General features: G+C 34.3%; 1 protein-coding gene across 1 annotated transcript in view; it reads right to left on the reverse strand.

Moving 5' to 3' along the window:
• Nucleotides 1-728: 728 nt before the first annotated feature.
• Nucleotides 729-21,576, reverse strand: part of ARHGEF9 (Cdc42 guanine nucleotide exchange factor 9) — a 328,329-nt gene continuing 307,481 nt past the window's right edge. Inside the window, exons 11-12 of the mRNA XM_032475623.1 lie at nucleotides 12,922-12,990; nucleotides 729-967 (exon numbers count right to left, since the gene is read on the reverse strand). Coding sequence (XP_032331514.1) covers nucleotides 786-967; nucleotides 12,922-12,990 — 251 coding nt within the window. The 3' untranslated portion in view covers nucleotides 729-785. The remainder of the gene's footprint in view (nucleotides 968-12,921; nucleotides 12,991-21,576) is intronic.

Here is a 21,576-nt window from a genome sequence, read left to right on the forward strand (position 1 = left end):
GTGAAAACAATAGAAATATTGAGCAATTATGTCACAGGGCACAACAGAGCATGTCCAGACTGGCACGACTGGAGACAGAAGATGCAGGGAAAAGGCTATTTGGGGCAACTGCAAGGCTGCAGAAACATTCACAGATGGTCATTTGAGGGAGAGGAGAAAGGGGATCCTCCCTTTACTCAGTGAAAAGTAAAAGGAAAAAAAAAGAAATTCGAAACTCCCGAACTCCACCACATCAAATTAAATTAAAAAGTCATCAGCATCAGTATCATTAAGAAAAAAAAAAACAACACAAACACATCTATGGTAATAATGACAAGTGAATGAATCACTCACAGGAGAGCAAAAAGATTATCTCAACAAGAAAAGGAACATATAGAAGTGTCAATTTCTGAAAGTAAAGGGGAGGGGGACAGGGTAAGAACAGAAAACTTTTTAAAGGGATCGCATATTTGAAAGTCATTAGTATTTCTTTCTATCAACTACAGATTTTATTTCCCTAAAACAACAGAAAACATTTTTGGTCCTTCTGTGTATGTGCGTGTGTGTATGTACACTGAAGTGTCTGTATGTGTGTGTGTGTGTGTGTGTGTGTGTGTGTGTGTGTGTGTGTATGTGTGTGTGTGTGTGTGTGTGTGTGTGTATATATATATATATATATATATATATATATATATATATATATATATATATATATATAAATTTCAACAGTGCTTCTCCGAAAAAAGGTCCATCTATAAATATAATTTTATTTACTTATTTTAAAATTATCTGCCTCCCTGTAGGTATTATTTTTTGAAGGGGGTTAACCTGCTGAAGTTTTGCCAGAATGGTGACTGGCTGCGCTTGGGTTCAGTGAACTCAAAGACCTGTGATTGAGCGATGCCATCGGGAACCAGGTACTGGCCCTGGTTTAATGGGTCCTGTGGTGGTGGATAGGAAGGAGGAACTGAGCGAGCAGAGTTGACACCTAGAATAAAAAGAGATCAAAGTGAAATGGTGTAAGTTAAGTAGCAATGGTCTTCTCAATTACCCAGTGACCACTTTGAATGTACAATTCAAGACAGCCTACTTTAGAGCATGCTAACTGAAACTGAAAATCATCCAAAGTGCTGTACACCTGAAATTAATATAATATTGCAAATCAACTATACTTCAATTAAAAAAAATAAAATCATCCAAGGAAAGAACTCCTGGTTAAGAATTCCTAGTTAAGATTCCAGCCTGGGTAAGAACTACTGAATTCAGGGCAGGTCTTTGAGGGGAAATGGTTTTCTAAAAACTAAGGTACAAGTGACTCAGTGTTCAACATCAGGTTGAGAGTGATTAAACCACATTTATTAGGGAGGTGACATTGGTAGTTAAGGGAGAAAGCAAACTCACCCACCAGAAGATAAGATTCATGGAACATAAAGAAGACTTGGAATATGTTTGTGACCTTTTAAAGGAAATACTTCAATGATTTCTCAACTTTTATAGGAGAATTTGAAACCAAAGCAAAATTCACATGGAGGATTCCAGAAATCAGGGGACCTAAATTTAAAGTTTAATCCTTTTCTAAATTCAGAACAGAATAGGCTGAGGCACACAGAATATGATTCAGAGTGCAAGGGTGATCTTTCTGCTGCTCCCAAATACCTTCTTCATGCTGGTCAGTGTCTGAAATTTCAGCATTACATCTTCTTTGCCTTTGTTTAATGACTTGATCCCATTACCCTGGGATATTAAGCCATAACCAGCCATTGGTACTTCAGTGGGAAGGAACTACTTCTTTTCTAAAAGCCAGTATTTTTTATTCTATTTTTGTTACTATTATAGTTTTTCAGCTTTATTGAGATATAACTGACATACAGTATTGTGTAACTTTAAGGTGTGCAATGTAATGATTTGATATCCGTATATATTGTGAAATGATTACCACAATAAGGTTAGTTGACATATCCATCATCTCACATAATTAACTTTTTTTGTGGTAAGAACGTTTAAGAACTACTCTCGTAGCAGCTCTTAAGTATACAATAGAGTATTGTGAACTACAGTCATCATACTGTATGTTATATCTCCAGAAACTCTTCCTTTTGTAACTAGAAGTTTGTGCCCTTTGACCAACATCTCTCCACTTTTCCCAACCCAAGCCCCTGGCAACCACCAATCTACTTTCTGTTTCTGTAACTTTGCATTTTTCAGATTACACATATAAGTGAGATCATATAGTATTTGTATTTTTCTGTCTGACTTAATTCACATAGCATAATTCCCTAAAGTACATTCACGTTTCCATAAATGGTAGGATTTCCTTCTTTTTATGGATGAATAATATTCCATGGGGTGTGTTTGTGTGTATGTGTGTGTCTTTATCAAATATATGGTTTACAAATAGTTTCTCCCATTCCATAGGTAGACATTTCATTTTGTCGATTGCTTATCTTTTGCTGTGCAGAAGGTTTTTAGTTTAAAATAGTCCCACTTACTTATTTTTGTTTCTTTTGCTTGTGCAGAAGGTTTTTAGTTTGAAATAGTCCCACTGGTTTTTGTTGCTCTTGCTTGTGCTTTAGGTTAAAACACTTGTTGCCAAGACCAATGCCAAGGAGTATTTTCCCTATATTTTCTTCTAATTTTACAGTCCTTAATTCATTTAGAGCTAATTTTTGAGTGGTGTAAAGTAGGGGTCCAATATACTCTTTTGCATGTGAATATCCAATTTTCCCAATACCATTTATAGAAAAGACTAACCTTCTTCCATTGAATATTCTTGGCTTCCTGACAAATATTAGTTAACTATAAATGTGCATTTAAATTGGGCTCTCAATTCTGTTCCATTGGTCTATATGTTGGTTTTTATGCCAGTATCATACTTTTTGGATTACTATAGCTTTGTAAGATAGTTTGAGATTGGGAAGCATTGATGCCCCAGCTTTGTTCTTCTTTCTCAGGATTGCTTTGGTTAGTTGGGATTTGTGATTCCATATGAATTTTAGGAGTGTTTTATCTCCTTCTATGAAAAATTACATGGAATTTGAGACAGGGATGACATTGAGTATATAGATGGATTTGTCTAGTAAGGGCACTTTCACAATATTAATTCTTATAATCCATAGACATGGAATATCTTTCCATTTATTTGTATCTTCTTCAATTTCTTTCATAAATATCTAGTAGATTTCACTGTACAGATCTTTAAACTCTTTGGTTAAACCTATTCCTAAGTATTTACTCTATTTTGTGTTACTGCAAATGGGATTGTTTCCTTAATTTCTCCTTTGGATGTCTGTTGTTAGTGAAACACAACTGAGTTTTGTATATTGATTTTGTATCATGAAATATTACTGAAGTCCTTTATTATTCTAATATTATTTTTGGAGAGTTTATACTTTCTAGATATGAAGTCATGTCATCTGCAAATGGAGGCAATTTTACTTCTTCCTTTCTGACTTTTATTTCTTTTTCTTGCCTGATTGCTCTGGCTAGGACTTCCAGCACTATGCTGAATGGAAGTGGTGAGGATTGGCACCCTTGTCTTATTCCTGATTTTAGAGGAGAAGTTTTCAAACTTTCATTGTTGAATATGATGTTTTAGTGGTGAGCTTGTCATAAAAGGCATTGGTTATATTGAGGTATGTTCCTTGTATATCCAATTTATTGAGAGTTTTTATCATTAAAGAATGATGAATTTTGTCAAATGCTTTTTCTGCACCTATTGAGATGATCATGTGATTTTTATCTTCCATTCCGTTAATGTGGTGTATCACATTTATTGATTTGCACGTTAACAATCTCTGCATCCTAGAGTTGAACCCCACTTGATGATTGTGTATGATCCTTTTAATATGCTGTTGAATTTTGTTTGCTAGCATTTTGTTGAGAATTTTTGCATCAATATTCATCAAGGATACTGGCCTGTGTTATCTAGTAGCATCTTTATCCAGCTTTGGTATTGGGGTAATGCTGGCCTTGGAAAATGAATTTGAGATTGTTCCCCTTCACTTCAAGTTTTTGGAAGAATTTGAGAAGAACTGGTGTTAATTCTTTTTTAAATGTTTCATAGAATTCACCAGTGAAACCATCTGTTCCTGAGCTTTGCTTTGTTGGGAGGTTTCATTATTGATTCAATCTTATTACTCATTTTTCTGCTCAGTTTATATTTTACCCCAATTTAATCGAGATATACTAGACATTTTACATTGTATACCATATTACATTGTACATATGATCTGACATATGCATATACTGTGAAATGGTAAGAACATAAAGGTTACTTAACATCCATCACCTCACATAGTTACACATTTTTTTCTTTTGATGAGAACTTTAAAGATCTTAGCAACTTTCAAATACACAATACAGTTTTGTTAACTTTAGTCACTATGTTGTACATTACTTCCCCAAAACTGATTTATTTTATAACTGAAAGTTTGTACATTTTGACCACCTTCATCCATTTCCCACCCCCACACCTCCTGCATCTGGCAAACACCAATTTCTTCTCTGTTTCTATAAATTCAGTTTTATTAGATTCCCCATATAAGTAAGATCACACAGTATTTTTCTTTGTCTGAATTATTTCACTTAGCATAATGTCTTACAGGTTAGTCTATGATGTGGCAAAATATAAGATTTCCTTCTTTTATATGGCTGAATAACATTCTGTTGTGTGTGTGTATGTGTGTGTGTGTGTACATTTATTTTATCCATTCATCTGTCAATGAACACTTAGGTTGTTTCCATGTCTTGGCTATTATGAATAATGCTGCAATAAACATGGGATGCAGATATCTCTTTAAGATAGTATTTCATTCCTTTGGCTATGTAGCCAGAACTGGAATTGCTGAATTACATGGTAGCTCTATTTTTAATTTTTTGAGTAACTTTCATACTGTTTTCCATAGTAGCTGTACCAATGTACATTCCCAACAGTATACTCAGGTTCCCTTTTCTCTACATCCTTGCCAGCACTTTCCAGCACTTATTTTTTGATAACAGTCATTCTGACAAGTGCGAGGTAATATCTCATTGTGGTTTTGATTTGTATTTTCTGATGATGAGTGATGCTGAGAAACTTTTCATGTACTTGTTGGCTTTTGGAATATTTTCTTTGGAAAAAATGTCTATTTAGGTCTTTTGCTCATTTTTAGTTGGAGTATTTGTAGGGTTTTGCTATTGAGTAGTATGAATCCTTTATGTATTTTGAATATTAATCTCTTTTCAGATATGTGGTATGCCACTATTTTCTCCCAATCCACAGTCATTACGATTATCTTTATAGTTTTCTATATATAAAATTATGTCACCTGCAAACAGAAAAATTTTTACTTTTTCCTTTCTGACATTTATGTATTTCCCTTGCCTGATTGCTCTGGCTAGGACTTCTAGCAGTATGTTGAATAGTAGTGAGAATGGGCATTATTGTGCTGTTCCTGATCTTAGAAGAATAGCTTTTAACCTTTCACCACTATGTTAGCTGTGGGCTTGTCTTATATGGCTTTTATTATGTTGAGGTATATTCCAACTAAACCGAATTTGTTGAGAGTTTTTATCATGAAATAATATTGAGTTCTCTTAAATGCTTTTTCAGCATATTTTGATATGATCATATGATTTTATCTTTTTGCCATTAATATGGTGTAACAGATATATTGATTTGCATAAGTTGAATCATCCTTGCATCTCAGGATGAATCCCACTTGATGATGGTGTATAATCTTTTTAATACACTGTTGAATTTGGTTTACTAGTATTTTGTTGAGAAATTTTGCTTCTGCATTCTTCAGGGATATTGGTTTGTAGTTTTCTTTTCTTGTAGTGTTTTGTTCTGGCTTTGGTATCAGCGTAATGCTGGCCTCATGAAATGAATCTGGGAGTGTTCCATCTTTTTCAATTTTTTGGAAGACTCTGAAATGGACTGGTGTTAATTCTTCTTTAAATGTTTGGTAAAATTCACCAGTGAAACCATCTGTTTCTGAGCTTTTCTTTGTTGGGAGGTCTTTGATTGCTGATTCAATCTTCTTACTCATTATTGGCATGTTATTATCTTCTATTTCTTCATGATCCAGTTTGGGACATTGTATGTTTCTTGAAATTTATCCATTTCTTCTAGGATATCCAATTTATTGGTGTACAACTGTTCACAGTATCCCCCCAAACTATATTTAGGTGGTATCATTTGGAGTAGCTCCTGCTTGATTTATGATTTTGAGTCTTCTTTTTCTTTCTTAATTAGTCTAGCTAAAGGTTTGTCACTTTTATCTTTAAAAAAAAGCTCTTAATTTCATTGATCTTTTCTATTGTTTTTCTGATCTCTTATTTATTTCTGCTCTGATCTTTATTATCTCCTTTTGTGCTAACTTTTGGCTTATTTCTTCTTCATTTTTTGTTCCTTGAGGTGTCAAGTTAGGTTTTTTATCTAAAATCTTTCTTTTTTTCTTAGCTTTGGCATTTATGGGTATAAACTTTCCTCTTAGTACTGCTTTTGCTGCATTCCCTAACATTTGGTATATTGTGTTTCCATTTTAATTTATCTCAAGATATTTTAACATTTCCCCTCAATTTATTCTTTGACCCATTGGTTGTTTAGGAGTGTGTTGATTTCCACATATTTGTGACTATTCCAGTTTTCCTCCTGTTATTAATTTCTAGTTTCATACCATTGTGGTTGGAAAAGATACCTGATATTATTTCAGTCTTTTACAATTTGATAAGACTTGTTTTGTGACCCCAATACATGTTATCTTGGAGAATCACTATGTGCTTTTGAAAAAAAATGTGAATTCTGCTGCAGTTGCATGGCATAGAACTTATATGTTTTTTAGGTACATTTGGTCTAAATATATTTCCAGTTCAGTGTTTTCTTAATTATTATTTTTTGTGTGTGTGATCTATCAATTGTTGAAAGTGGGGTATTAAAACCTTCTACTATAATTACATTGTCTGTTTCTTCCTTCAGATTTGCTAGTATTTGCTTACTCTATTTAAGTGCTCTGATGTTAGGTGCATATCTACTTACAATTGTTATATCCTCTTGACAAGTTACCTCTTTATAATTATATAATGACCTTCTTTGTCTCTTGTGACAGTTTTGATTTATAGTCTATTTCTCTAATATCAGTATATCTACCATTGCTCTCTTTTGGTTTCCACTTGCATAAAATATCTTTTTCCATGCCTTCACTTTGGAGTTATGTGTGTTCTTTAAGGTGAATTGAGTCTTTCTAGGCAGTATACAGTTGTGTCTAGTTTTTTTTAATCCATTCAGCTACTGTATGCATACTGATAGGAGAATTTAATCCATTTACATTTAATGTAATTATTGATAGGAAAGGACATAGTATTGCCATATTATGAATTATTTTCTGGCCATTTTGTAGTTCCTACTGCAGGTGCTTGCTTTGTGGTTACAATGAGGCTTATATAAAACATCTTATAGTTACAACAGTCTATTTTGTGCTAATAACCAATTGACCACAAACAAAAACTACCCCACCACTTTTTATGTTTTTGATCACAATTTGTATCTTTTTTAGTGTTATCCATTAACAATTTATTATACCTATAGTTATATTTAATCTTTTTGTCCTTTATCCTTCATAGTATATTTAAGTGATTAACACACCACCATATTATTCTGAATTAGATGATATACTTACTTTAACCTGTGTGTTTATGTTTTCATGTTATTAATTAGCATAGTTTCATTTCAGCTTGAAGAACTCCTTTCAGCATTTATTGTAAGACAAGTCTAGTGGTGATGAACTCTTTTCAGCATTTTTTTTTTTTTTTTTAGGTTTGGAAAAGTCTTTCTCTCTCCCTCGTTTCTGAAAAAAAACTTTCCCAGGTACCGCATTTTTAGTTGGCTGTTATTTTCTTCCAGTACTTTGAATACATCATTCAATTCTCTCCTTTCCTGCTAGTATCCGTTGATAAATCTGATGATAGCTTTATGTGGGTTCCTTTGCATATAAGGACTTTTTTTTTCCTCCTGCTGCTTTTAACGTTCTTTGTCTTTAATTTTAGACAGTTTTATTTTAATGTGAGAAGATCATTATAATTAGAGAAGATCATTTTTGGTTGAATTGTCCAGAGATCAATGAGCCTCATGAACTTGGATATCCAAATATCTACCCAGAATTGGGAAGCTCTAGCCATTATTTATTTAAATAAGCTTTCTGCCCCCTTTCCCCTCTCTTCTCCTCCTGGGACTCCAATATTTTCTAGATTCTTTCTCTTAATTGTATCTCATAATTCACATAGGTATACTTCACTCTTTCGCATTACTCTTTTCTTTTTTTCTACTTTGACTAGCCAATTATAAATGCCTTTTCTTTGACTCCACAGCTAGAGAATTCTGTTTGATCAAGTCTGCTACTGATGCTCTCTACTGCACTTTTCATTTCATTCATTGTATTCTTCAGCTCTGTAATTTGGCTCTTTTCACGATTTCTACTCTCTATTAAATTTCTTATTTTGTTTATGTTTATTTTCTAGATTTTGTTGAATTGTCTCTCTTGTAGCTCACTGAACTTCCTTAAAACAACCATTTTGAATTGTTTATCAGTCAAATCACAGATCTGCATGTCTTTGTGGATCAGTTTCTGGAAATTATTGCATTCCTTCAACGATGTCATGTTTCCTTGATTTTTCATGTTCCTTCTGGTCTTGTGTTGCTGTCTTTGCATTTAAAGGAGGAGTCATCTCCTCCAGTCTTTATTGACTGGGCTCTTCTATGTGTCCAGTCAATTTATTCAGTCTGTAACTTCTCCACTGGACTCTAAGACTTCATAAAAGCACTCTCATCTGTTGGTGATTGCCAAAATCTGTGTTCTTTAGGGAGAGGACAACAGTAAACTATTCTGCCATTTTGACAATGTCGTTTGTCAGTTTTCAAAGGTGATAAGTGTCAAAAATATGAGGGGACTAGATGCCAACAAATGATATGGAGATATTAGGGAGGGAGTTTGGGAAGTGCTCATTTTAATTTTTTAATTAACCTTTTTATTTTGAGATCATTGTAGACTCACATGCAATTTTAAGAGAAAATGCAGAGATATGCTTTGTACATATGACTCAATTTTTCCAATGATAGCATTTTGAAAAACTATAGTACAGTAGCACAGATAGGATATTAATATTGTTACAGGACACAGTCAGAAGACAACATTTCTATCATCACAGGGATTACTCCTGTTACTCTTTTATAACCACACTCATTTCTTTCCTGTCCTCAATGCCTCAACTCCTGGCAACCACTAATCTGTTCCTCATTTCTAAATTATAGCATTTGAAGAACATTATATAAATGGAGTCATATCATATGTAACCTTGGGTTTTGGCTTTTTGCAATCAGCATAATTCCTCAGAGATTCACCCAAGTTGTTGCATGTACCAATAGTTGGCTCCTTTTTATTGATGAGTAATATTCCATGGTATGGATTTACCACAGTTTGCTTAATTACTCACCCACTGAAAGACACCTCGGTTGTCTCCAGTTTGGGCTATTATGAACAAAGCTGCTATGAGCATTTGTTTATAAGTTTTTTAACTGAAAAAAAGTTTTCATTTGTTTGGAATAAATACTTGGGTGTGTAATTGCTGAATCATCTGGTAGTTGTATGTTTTATGTCTTAGGAAACTGCCAAACTATTTTCCAGAGTGCCTGTACCATTTTACATTCTCATCAGCAAGGTATGAATGATTCAGTTTCTATGCACCCTTGTCAACATTTGGTGTTGTTACTATTTTTTTATTTTAGCCTTTGTAATAGGTATGTAGTGATATCTCACTGTGGTTTTAATTTGCATTTATCCAATGATTAATGATGTTGGATATCTTCTCATGTGTTTAACTGCTATCTATATATCCTTTTCAGTGAAATACGTTTGTTTTTGGCCCATTTTCTAATTGGAGTGTGTAGTTTTTTTTTTTTTTTTACTGTTAAGTTTTGAGAGTTTTTTACATATTCTAGATACTAATGTTTTATAAGATACATGGTTTGCAAATATTTCCCCTAAGTTGTAGCTTGTCTTTTCATCCTCTTCACATGGTCTTTCACAGGGTAAAATTTTCTATTTTGATAAGGTCTATTTTGTCAATGTTTTATTTTATAGTTCAAGTTTTTGGTGTCAGGTCTAAGAACTTTGCTTAGCCCTAAATCCTGAGGATTTTCTCCTACTGTTTTCTAAAAGTTTTGTAGCTTTAAATGTAAGTCCATTATCTATTTTAATTTTTATAGGGTGTGAACTTAGGTTGAAATTCATTTTACTTTTGGCTTAAGGAAGCCCAATTGCTTCAGTGTCATTTGTTGAAAAGGCTATCCTTCCTGTACTAAATTGCTTTTGTACCTTTGTCAAAAATCAGTTGGACATATTTGTGTAGGTCTATTTTTGGGTTCTGTTCTATTGATATAAAAAATATGTCTAGCCTTCTACCAACACCAACTGTCTTGGTTACTGTAGCTATACAATTAGTGTTGAAATCAGGGTAGACTGATTACTCAAACTTTATTCTATTTCAAGATTATTTTAGTTATTCTAGGGTACTCATTTGATTTTGAGCTGGCCCTAAAGCCTCTGGAGATGGGAGCTGTGCTCATGGCCCTAGGGAGCTCCATGATGACAAACTGAAATGGGCTGAAGGAGGAATTAGCATCCATTTCCCAAGAAGTTACAAAGCAACTCTTAAAACCCAGGCATTGTGAAAGGCAAATGTAAAGTGAAAAGGTCTTCTTTGGAGTGAGGCTCTGTACTCTGCTTTTCTTCCAGCCAGACTTCCCCTCCTCCAGAACAGTTGATTGAGTTGATAAGGTCCCATGGCATCAATGATTGTGTTGGAATCTATATTAAATCTGAATCAGAAAAACCATAGCAACAATGCTCCCCATCACTTCCAGGAAGGGGTCATTGGAAGGATTAAGAAAGCTGACTTTCTCAGGTATCTGAGATAACTCCCTTCTTGCTCTTCCCATGTATATGATAAAGCTATTGAACTGCTAAGTTGGACAACCACTTCTACATGTATAGTGCCCTTGAGTCTTAAAATATATCAGTCACCACAGCCCTGGATGAGGAAATAAGGGAGGAAATGTTGAGGAATTCTGGGAGGTTAGAAACTAGATAGGCTTCTTTGAATACTTCAGGATTGCTATTAAAAGTAGAAATCTGTTCAGGTGAACCAGTGCTTAGATACCTGAAGAGAAAAGAGAACCTGCAAAGGATAGCCTTAAGACTAGACAAGGTAGAGAAGGAACCTGACACAAAGGCTTGATATGAATTAGTAGGACTGTTTTCTAGTTGGTTGCTTTGTACATGTTCCTCTGCTTTAAGGTTTCTCAGTGAAAAGACCAGTCTCAGATAGGCTTGAGGGAACTTAGGCTGAGGTAATGGAACACCATCTCATCAATAAGGTCAGTGTGATGGAGACAGAGGAAGGAATCACAGTGAGAGAAGCTCAGGAGGTGAGAGCCTCCAGGAGACAGAGGTGGGGCACTAAGACAGTAGTCTCTTTGTAGCCTGAGAACCTCTAGGTGGCTAGGGCTCATATATCTAAGCAGCACAATCTCTCAAAAGATTCTCCTATTCATACAGATCATATCCTTACTGTTATTAACTCCAGATTACTTTCTAATACTGTCACTCATATTTCAACCCCCAAGAGATTAGGAGTGGTTGCCTTTAATTCCCTATCTAAGGAGAATCACATTTCCGTGATGAGGGAAAGTGCCAATGAGGGCCTCCCAAGAGTAAGAAGCAATAAACAGTTAAAAGGAAGGCCATGTCTAGCCAGAAGCCAAATCTAGGTGCACTACTCAATTGGAAATCAGGTATTCACAGGTACTCAACCTCCTCAATGAAAATAAACTTCATTGAGAATAAATAAAGGTACTTTATTGTGGCTGCTGGAATTTCAGGCAACTTGAATCTGATCATTTTATATGGTGACTCATTTTGAAACAGAGAGCCCTTTAAGAAAGCATAAGGAAGGGCCCAGGGAAAGTGAAGTCTTATGAAGATTGCCTACCCCTGAGGACAGTGACTATGGCTGTCAGTAATAGAAGCAGCTGTTAGTAATTGAGGCTAGACAAAAAAGTGAGATGTTCTTCCCCAGCCTGGAGAATCAGCAGAACCCTAAAATGGAGAGAAGACAGCAGTGGACTTGCAGTCCAGCTGACTTAAGTTCAGAGTCACTTCACACCAAAGACTCTCAGTTCTGTCCTCCGGAAATAGGGCTAATAATACCTACCTTTGCATAAAGATCAAAGAACTCATATAAAATGACTGGTAATGAATGGACTCTTCAATAAACACAGGGTAGTTCCTTCCCTTCATTCAATTAAGTATTTTAATTTTGTCTAGTTCATGAAAACAAGAAAATAAAGCTTCATTTCATATTCAAACTGATTCTTAAGGTATTTTTCTCTTTTAAGTACTTTAGTTTATGGTTCAGAAAGAGAAGGAATATCTGAATCATCAGTCTTGGTGCAGTTTAAAATTCTCCATTCTGATTTGGGATTCCTGATTTGGCAAATGCTCCAAAACCAATGAAAGAAGGTTATGTAAATATTCCTAACATATTTATACTTATTAATAAATTATACACATTTACTATTGTCCAATTGTTTCTAAATTGTTAGTAAGGTTTAGTTTCTCTCTTTTTTTTAGGTGAAAATAAAAAGAAACAGGTTCTATTTTCTCCTTTACCCAGTGAGCTACCTTTGAACACGACTACCTTAAACTGTTCACTCCTGAGCCATAAGGCTTTAAGACCATTTGCCACTTGTCATCAGAGACACCTGGGAATCTGGACCTTTCCCACCACCCCAAGTGAACTTCAGCATGGAAACCTGCCTAGGAACATACAGGTGCATAGCTAATAACTTCTCAGTTTCACAGCGAAAGTGAGTGTGGTCAGGGAGATGGTAGTTAAAGGCAGCTTTACCTTTTTGTTTAGGGACTTTTCTCACAGTCATTGCAGCCTGCCTCTTCTGGTTTTCAGAAATTTCAAAGCCTATAACATAAAAATACATGATTTTGTTATGAAAAACATAGACCTTTCTTAAACATAAAAATTAGTATGACTCTTTTAGAAGAGTATTTTTTGACAAGGTGTATCAAAAGTCTTTAAAAGCAAAAACAAAGAAAGTAGTTAGAAACACGGACAAAGATTTAGCTACAAAAATGCATTTCAATGTATAGAGGGGAAAAAAGTGAGAACATGAGTTAATAGGCTGTTAAATGGAGAATGGTTGAACAAAATATGGTGTCAAGTGGAAAAATAGTTTACAACCAAAGTGAAAAACACACAAAAAAATGAAAATGAGTCACAAGATAAGAGAATACAACAGAAAAAAATACAAAGATTTAAGAAAAATTTCAGAAGGAGAAAAAAATCAAATAGCAAAAAGTAACTAATGAAATAACCAAAATGTCTGTATAAGTCCTTTGCCAATTTTTTAATCAAATTATTTGGTTTTTGGCTATTGAGTTGTAGGGGTTCCTCATATATTTTGAAAATTAATCCATTATCAGATACATACTTTGCAAATATTTTCTCCTATTTAATAGGTTGCCTTTTTGTTCTGTTGTTTATCTTCCTTGCTGTACAGAAGCCTTTGTTTGATGTAGTCCCACTTGTCTGTTTTTGCTTTGCTGTCTAAGCTTTTGGCGTCATATTCAAGAAATCATTGCCAAGACCGATGTCAAAAAGTGTTTTCCCTATATTTTCTTCTAGGACTTTTATACTCTCAAGTCATATGTTTAAGTCACAGTCCACTTTGAATTGATTTTATGTATGGTATAAGACAGGAGTTCAGTTTCATTCTCTTCCATGTGGATATCCAGTTTTCACAATACCATTCATTGAAAAAACAACCTTTACCAATTGTGGATTCTTGGCACCTTTGTTGAAGATATGTTGACTAAACAAGTGTAGGTTTATTTTTGAGCTCCCTGTCCTTTTTCATTGGTCTTTATGTCTGTCTTTATGCCAGCACCATACTGTTTCAATTACTGTAGCTTTGTTTTATATATACATATATATATATGTATATATATATACATGAAGTATAATGTTACAATGTGTCCATTTCCAGTGTACAATATACTGTCTCAGTTATGCATATATATATATATATATATACACACATATATATATATACATATATATATATATACATATATTCATTTTCATATTCTCTTTCATTAAAGGTTATTACAAGATATTGATATATTTTGAATGTGCTATATTTTGAATCAGGAATTGTGATGCCTCCAGCTTTGTTCTTCTCTCTCAAGATTGCTTTAGCTATTATAGGTCTTTTGTGCTTCCACATGAATTTTGGGATTTTTTTTTGTTTCTGTAAAAAATGCCATTGGAGTTTTGACAGGATTGCATTGAATCTGTAGATGTCTTTCAGTTGAATGGACACTTTATCAATATTTTCTTCCAGTTCATGAGTGCAAAATGTCTTTCTATTTATTTGGGTCTTTAATTTCTTTCAGCAATATTTTGTAGTTTTCAGATTACCAGTCTTACATTTTTGGTTAAGCTGAATTCTAAGTATGATATTCTTTTTGATGCAAGTGTAAATGGGATTGTTTATTTAATTTCTTTTTCAGATAGTTTGTTGTTAGTGTATAGAAACACATCTTACTGTTGTCTGTTGATTTTGTATTTTGCAACTTTACTAAATTCATTTATTATATGTATGAGCTTTTTTTTCAGGAGTCATTAAGATTTTCTATACATAAGACAATGCCATCTTCAAACAGAAATAATTTGGGAGGAGAGGAGGCCAAGATGGTGGAGTAGAAGGATGCTTGTAGCTCACCCTCTCCCACAAATACACCAAGACTCACATCTACAGACCCACTCAGCTAACCAGAGCACCTGCAGAACTCCAACAGAACATTGTCCTCTTCAAAAGACAGAAACGCCAAAAATCTGGTTCTTAAAAGACATCTCAATCTGACTGCTATTCTGCTTCAACTTGCTATTCTATCATTCATTATACACTGTTTTCAAACCTTTTTTTCTCCCTTCTTTTAAAATTATCTTCCTCTCTGTCTCTTTCTTTTAAGTGTTATTTCTACATAGGCATTAGATAGATAAATAAACTCCATAAGGACTACAACAGATAACTGATACTACATAAATCACAGTGCCAGAGAGGTATGATCAAGAGGAAGAAGCAGAGAAATCATTCCCAATTAAATGAACATGAGAAATCCCCTGAAAGAATGACCAATGAAATAGATATCAATAGCCTACTAGATGAAGATTTCAAAAAAGGAGTGATCAAAGTACTGAAGGAACTAAAAGAGATAGGGTTTAGAGATATAAAATATGTCAAAAATGAAACTGAAGCTATAAAGAAGAGCCAAGTAGAATTGGTAAACTCATTGGCTGAGAAGAGAAATGATCTAAAGGCTGTGCAAAGCAGACTAGACAATGTAGAGGAATGAATTGATGACCTAGAAGAAAGGACAACACAAAGCACCCAATCAGAACAGCTATAAGGAAAACAAATAAAAACAAATGAAAATAGCATAAGGGACCTATGGGATAATATAAAGCATGCCAATCTTCGCATACTAGGGGTCCCAGAAGGGGAAGAAAAAACAAAGGGGATTGGAAAGGTATTGGAAAAAATCATGACTGAAAACTTCCCAAATTAAAGAAGGAATCAGATATCCAAGTATAGAAAGCTCAGAGGGTCCCAAACAGGAAGAACCCAAATAGACCTAAACCAAGACATACCATAATCAAGATAGCCAGAGTCAAGAATAAAGAAATGATCCTAAAGGCAGCAAGAAAAAAGCAGAGTGAGTTACAAAGGAACCCCCATAAGGCTCTCAGCTGATTTCTCTACACAAACACTACAGGCCAGAAGGGAGTGGCAAGATATATTCAAAGTCCTGAATGAGAAAAAAAGATGCAGCCTAGGATACTTTATCCAGCAAGCCTATCCTTTAGAATAGAAGGAGACATAAAGAATTTCACAGACGAGCAAAAGCTACAAGAGATTAGCAACACTAAACTGATGCTAAAAGAAATACTGAAAGGTCTACTCTACATAGAAAAGCAGCAGGATGCTACAGAAATGAGAAACTCACAACTGGAAAGGTGAGAACTCATGAATTACAAATAGAATAAACACGAAATTATAAAAGAAGACATAAAAATCATTGAGAGTGGGAGAAGGAGGCAGGAAAATATAGAATTTTTTTTCTTTCTTTTTAAAATTTTTTGTTCTTGGTAGGATGGGTTTGAGATCATGTTACTATCAGTTTAATAAAAAGTTATAGTAATGGGCTAATAGACTTACTAAAAAGGGTAACCACAAGCCAAAAACTTACAAGGGAGTCACAAAAACTAAATAAAATCCATGATAAAACAAAGGAAAGTTACCAAACCATAAAAGGAAGAAGAAAGGAACAAAGAGGAAATAACAAATCAACTGCAAAGATAAGTTCAAAATGGCAATAAACACACATCTATCATTAATTACTGTAAATGTTAATGGACTAAATGCTCCAGTCAAAAGACACAGAGTGGCAGACTGGATAATAAAGAAAGAACCTTCAATATGCTGCATACAAGAGACCCACTTTAGGGAGAGGGACACATATAGATTAAGAGTGAAAGGGTGGAAAAGGATATTCCATGCAAATGGAAAAGCTAAAAAAGCAGGTGTTGCAGTACTGATTTCAGATAAAATAGACTTTAAAACAAAGGTCATAAAGAAAGATAAAGAAGGACATTTTATAATGATTAAAGCAGTGATACAAGGTGAGGATATGACACTTGTTAATATATATGCACCCAATATAGGAACACCTATGTACATAAAACAATTACTAACAGAGACAAAGGGGGATATTGATGGGAATACAATAATAGTTGGAGATTTTAACACAGCATTAACATCACTAGACAGATCTTCAAGACAGAAAATAAACAAGGCAACAGAGAAATTAAATAATACAATAGAAAAATGAGATTTGGTGGATATTTTCAGAGCATTACACCCCCCAAAAATAGGATATACATTCTTTTCAAGTGCACATGGAACACTTTTTAGGATTGATCATGTACTTGGGCACAGAAGAAACCTCAACAATTTTAAGAAGATAGAAATTATCTCAAGCATCTTTACTGACCACAATGCCATGAAACTAGAAATCAACAACAGAGAAACAAAGGAGAAAAAAAGGAAAGAATGGAGATTAAACAATATGCTATTAAAAAACCAAAGGGTCAATGAGGAAAACAAAGCTGAAATTAAAAAATACCTTGAGACAAATGAAAATGAAAGCACAACCATAGAAAATTTATGGGACACAGCAAAGTTAGTGCTAAGAGGGAAGTTTATAGCGATACAGGCCTTCCTCAAAAAAAGAAGAACAATCTCAAATAAACAATCTAACCCACCAGCTGAAAGCAAAAGAAAAAGAAGAACAAAAAAAACCAAACAAACAAACAAAAACACCCAAAAGGCAGCAGAAGGAAGGAAATTATAAAGATTATGGAGGAAATAAATACAATAGAGATTAAAAAAAAAACCATAGAAAAGATCAATCAAACCAAAAGCTGGTTTTCTGAAAAAGTAAATAAAATCGACAAACCTCTGGCCAAACTCACAAAGAAGAAAAAAGAGAGAGCATAAATTAGCAAAATAAGAAAGGAAAATGGAGAAATAATAACAAGTAAAGTAGAAATACAGAATATCATACGAGAATATTATGAAAAACTAAATGGAAACAAACTGGATAACCTAGAGGAGATGGACAAGTTTCTGGAAACATACTGTCCACTAAGACTGAATCAAGAAGAAACTGACCACTTGAACAAACTGATCACCAGAAATAAAATCAAAAAAGCAATTAAAAACCTCCCTACAAATAAAAGTCCAGGACCAGACGGCTTCACCAGGGAATTCTACCAAACATACAAAGAAGAACTCATACCAGTCCTCAAACTCTTCCAGAAGATTGAAAAGGAGGGAATACTCCCAAACTCATTCTATGAAGCTACCATCACCCTGATACCAAAACCAGGCAAAGACACTACCTAAAAAGAGAATTATAGGCCAATATCACTGATATACATAGATGGCAAAATCCTCACCAAAATATTAGCAAATAGAACCCTACAACACATAAGAAAGATTATACTTCATGACCAACTGGGCTTCATCCCAGGGACACAGGGGTGGTTCAACCTATGCAAATCAATCAATGTAACACATCACATCAAGAAGAGAAAGGACAAAAATCACATGATCATCTCAATCGAGGCAGAAAAAGCATTTGATAAAATTCAACACCCATTTATGATAAAAACTCTCACCAAAGAGGGTATACAGGGAACATATCTCAACATCATAAAAGCTATATATGACAAACCTACAGCCAGCATAGTACTCAACAGTGAAAGACTCAAAAGCTTCCCACTAAAATCTGGGACAAGACAAGGATGCTCACTATCACCACTCCTATTCAACATAGTCTTGGAAGTCCTAGCCACAGCAATCAGGCAAGAGAGAGAAAGACAAGGGATCCAAATTGGAAAAGAAGAGGTAAATGTGTCACTATATGCCAATGACATGTTACTATATATAGAAAGCCCTAAAAGGTCCACACAAAAACTACTAGAGCTGATCGAAGAATTCAGCAAGGTAGCAGGTTATTAACGTTAAAAAATCAGCGGCATTTCTTTACACTAATGATGAATCAACAGAAAAAGAAAGTAAAGAAACAATCCCCTTTAAAATAGCACCCAAGGTAATAAAATATTTAGCAAGAAATCTAACCAAGGAGGTGAAAGAATTATACACAGAAAACTATAAACCACTGATGAAGGAAGTAAAAGAAGAGTTAAAAAAATGGAAATATATCCCATGTTCTTGGACTCGAAGAATTAATATTGTTAAAATGGTCACACTGCCTAAGGTAATCTACAGATTTAATGCAATCCCTATCAAATTACCCAGGACATATTTCACAGAACTAGAACAAATCATAATAAAATTTATATGGAACCATCAAAGACCTAGAATTGCCAAAGCATTACTGAAGAGAAAGAAAGAGGCTGGAGGAATAACTCTCCCAGGCTTCAGACAATACGACAGAGCTACAGTCAGCAAGACAGCATGGTATTGGTACAAAAACAAACATATGGACCAATGGAACAGAATAGAGAGCCCAGAATGAACCCACAAACTTTTGGTCAACTAATCTTCGACAAAGGAGGCAAGAATATACAATGGAATAAAGACAGTCTCTTCAGCAAATGGTGTTGTGAATACTGGACAGCAGCATGTAAAGCAATAAGCTAGAACCCTCCCTTACACCATACACGAAAAGAAACTCAAAATGGATCAAAGACTTAAACATAAGACAAAATACAATGAACCTCCTAGAAGAAAATATAGGCAAAACATTATCTGACATACATCTCAAAAATGTTCTCCTAGGACAGTCTACTCAAGCAATAGAAATAAAAGCAAGAATAAACAAATGGGATCTAATGAAACTTACAAGCTTCTGCACAGCAAAGGAAACCATAAGTAAAACAAAAAGACAACCTGTGGAATGGCAGAAAGTTTTTGCAAATGAAACTGACAAAGGCTTGATCTCCAGAATATATAAGCAGCTCATATGACTTAATAAGAAACAATCAAACAACCCAATCCAAAAATGGGCAGAAGACCTAAACAAACAATTCTCCCAGGAGGACATACAAATGATCAATAGGCACATGAAAAAATGCTCAATATCACTAATTATCAGAAATGCAAATCACAACTACAATAAGATATCACCTCACACCAATCAGAATGGCCGTCATTCAAAAATCCACAAATGACAAATGCTGGAGAGGCTGTGGAGAAAGGGGAACCCTCCTACAATGCTGGTAGGAATGCAGTTTGGTGCAGCCACTGTGGAAAACAGTATGAAGATTCCTCAAAAGACTAGGAATAGACTTACCATATGACCCAGGAATCCCACTCCTGGGCTTATATCCAGAAGGAACCCTACTTCAGGATGACACCTGCACTCCAATGTTCATAGCAGCACTATTTGCAATAGCCAAGACAAGGAGATAGCCTAAATGTCCATCAGTGGATGACTGGATAAAGAAGAAGTGGTATATTTATATAATGGAATACTACTCAGCCATAAAAACTGACAACATAACGCCATTTGCAGCAACGTGGTTGCTCCTGGAGAATGTCATTCTAAGTGAAGCAAGCCAGAAAGAGAAAGAAAAATACCATATGATATCGCTCATATGTGGAATCTAAAAAAAAATACAAAAAAACACAAACAAAGCATAAATACAAAACAGAAATAGACTCACAGACATAGAATACAAACTTGTGGTTGCCAAGGGGGCAGAGGGTTGGAAGGGATAGACTTGGATTTCAAAATTGTAAAATAGATAAACAAGATTATACTTTATAGCACAGGGAAATATATATATAAGATCTTATGGTAGCTCACAGAGAAAAAATGTGACAATGAATATATATATGTTCATATATAACTGAAAAATTGTGCTCTATACTGGAATTTGATACAACATTGTAAAATGATTATAAATCAATAAAAATGTTAAAAAAAGAAATAATTTTACTTTTTCCTTTCTGATTTGGATGCAGTAATTATGTAATTTATTTTTTAACCTAATTGCTTTGGCTAGGACTTCCACTACTATGTTGATTAGAAGTGGTGAACATGGGCATCTTTGTCTTGTTCATGATCTTACAGAAAAAATTTCAACTTTTCCCCCTTAAGCATGATGTTAGCTGTGAACCTTCCATAAACAGCCTTTATTATGTTGAAGTAAATTACTTCTATACCTAGTTTACTGGTAGCTTTTATCATGAGTGTTGAATTTTGTGAAATAATTTTTCTGTATCTATAAAGATGATCATGTGATTTTTATCCTTAATTTTGTTAGCGTGGTATATAATATTAATTGATTTACACATGTTGAACCATTTTGTATCCCAGGGATAAATCCCACTTGGTCAAGGTGTTTTATCTTTTCATTGTAATGCTGAATTCTGTTTTCTGGTATTTTATTTAGGATTTTCCCATGTTATGTTCATTAGGGATTTGGCCTATAGTTTACTTTTCTTGTACTGGAAGGCTTAATATTGTTAATATTCATTCTGACCGAAAGCCATCTACAGATTAAATGCAATCCTATCACAATTCCAATGGCATTTTTTTACAGAAACAGAAAAAATCCCAGAATTCATGTGGAAACACAAAAGATCCATAATAGCTAAAGCAATCTTGAGAAGAACAAAGCTGGAGACATCACAATTCCTGATTCAAAATATATTACAAAGCTACAGTAAGTAAAACAGTATGGTGCTGGCATAAAGACAGACATACAGACCAATGAAAAAGGACAGGGAGCTCAAAAATGAACCTACACTTGTTTAGTCAACATATCTTTGGCAAAGCTGCCAAGAATACACTACTGGGGAAAGTTGGTTTTTTCAATGAATGGTGTTGTGAAAACTGGATATCCACATGCAAGAGAATGAAACTGAACTTCTACCTTATACCATACATA

Source organism: Camelus ferus, chromosome X (assembly GCF_009834535.1).
Source record: "Camelus ferus isolate YT-003-E chromosome X, BCGSAC_Cfer_1.0, whole genome shotgun sequence".
NCBI classification, from domain to species: domain Eukaryota; kingdom Metazoa; phylum Chordata; class Mammalia; order Artiodactyla; family Camelidae; genus Camelus; species Camelus ferus.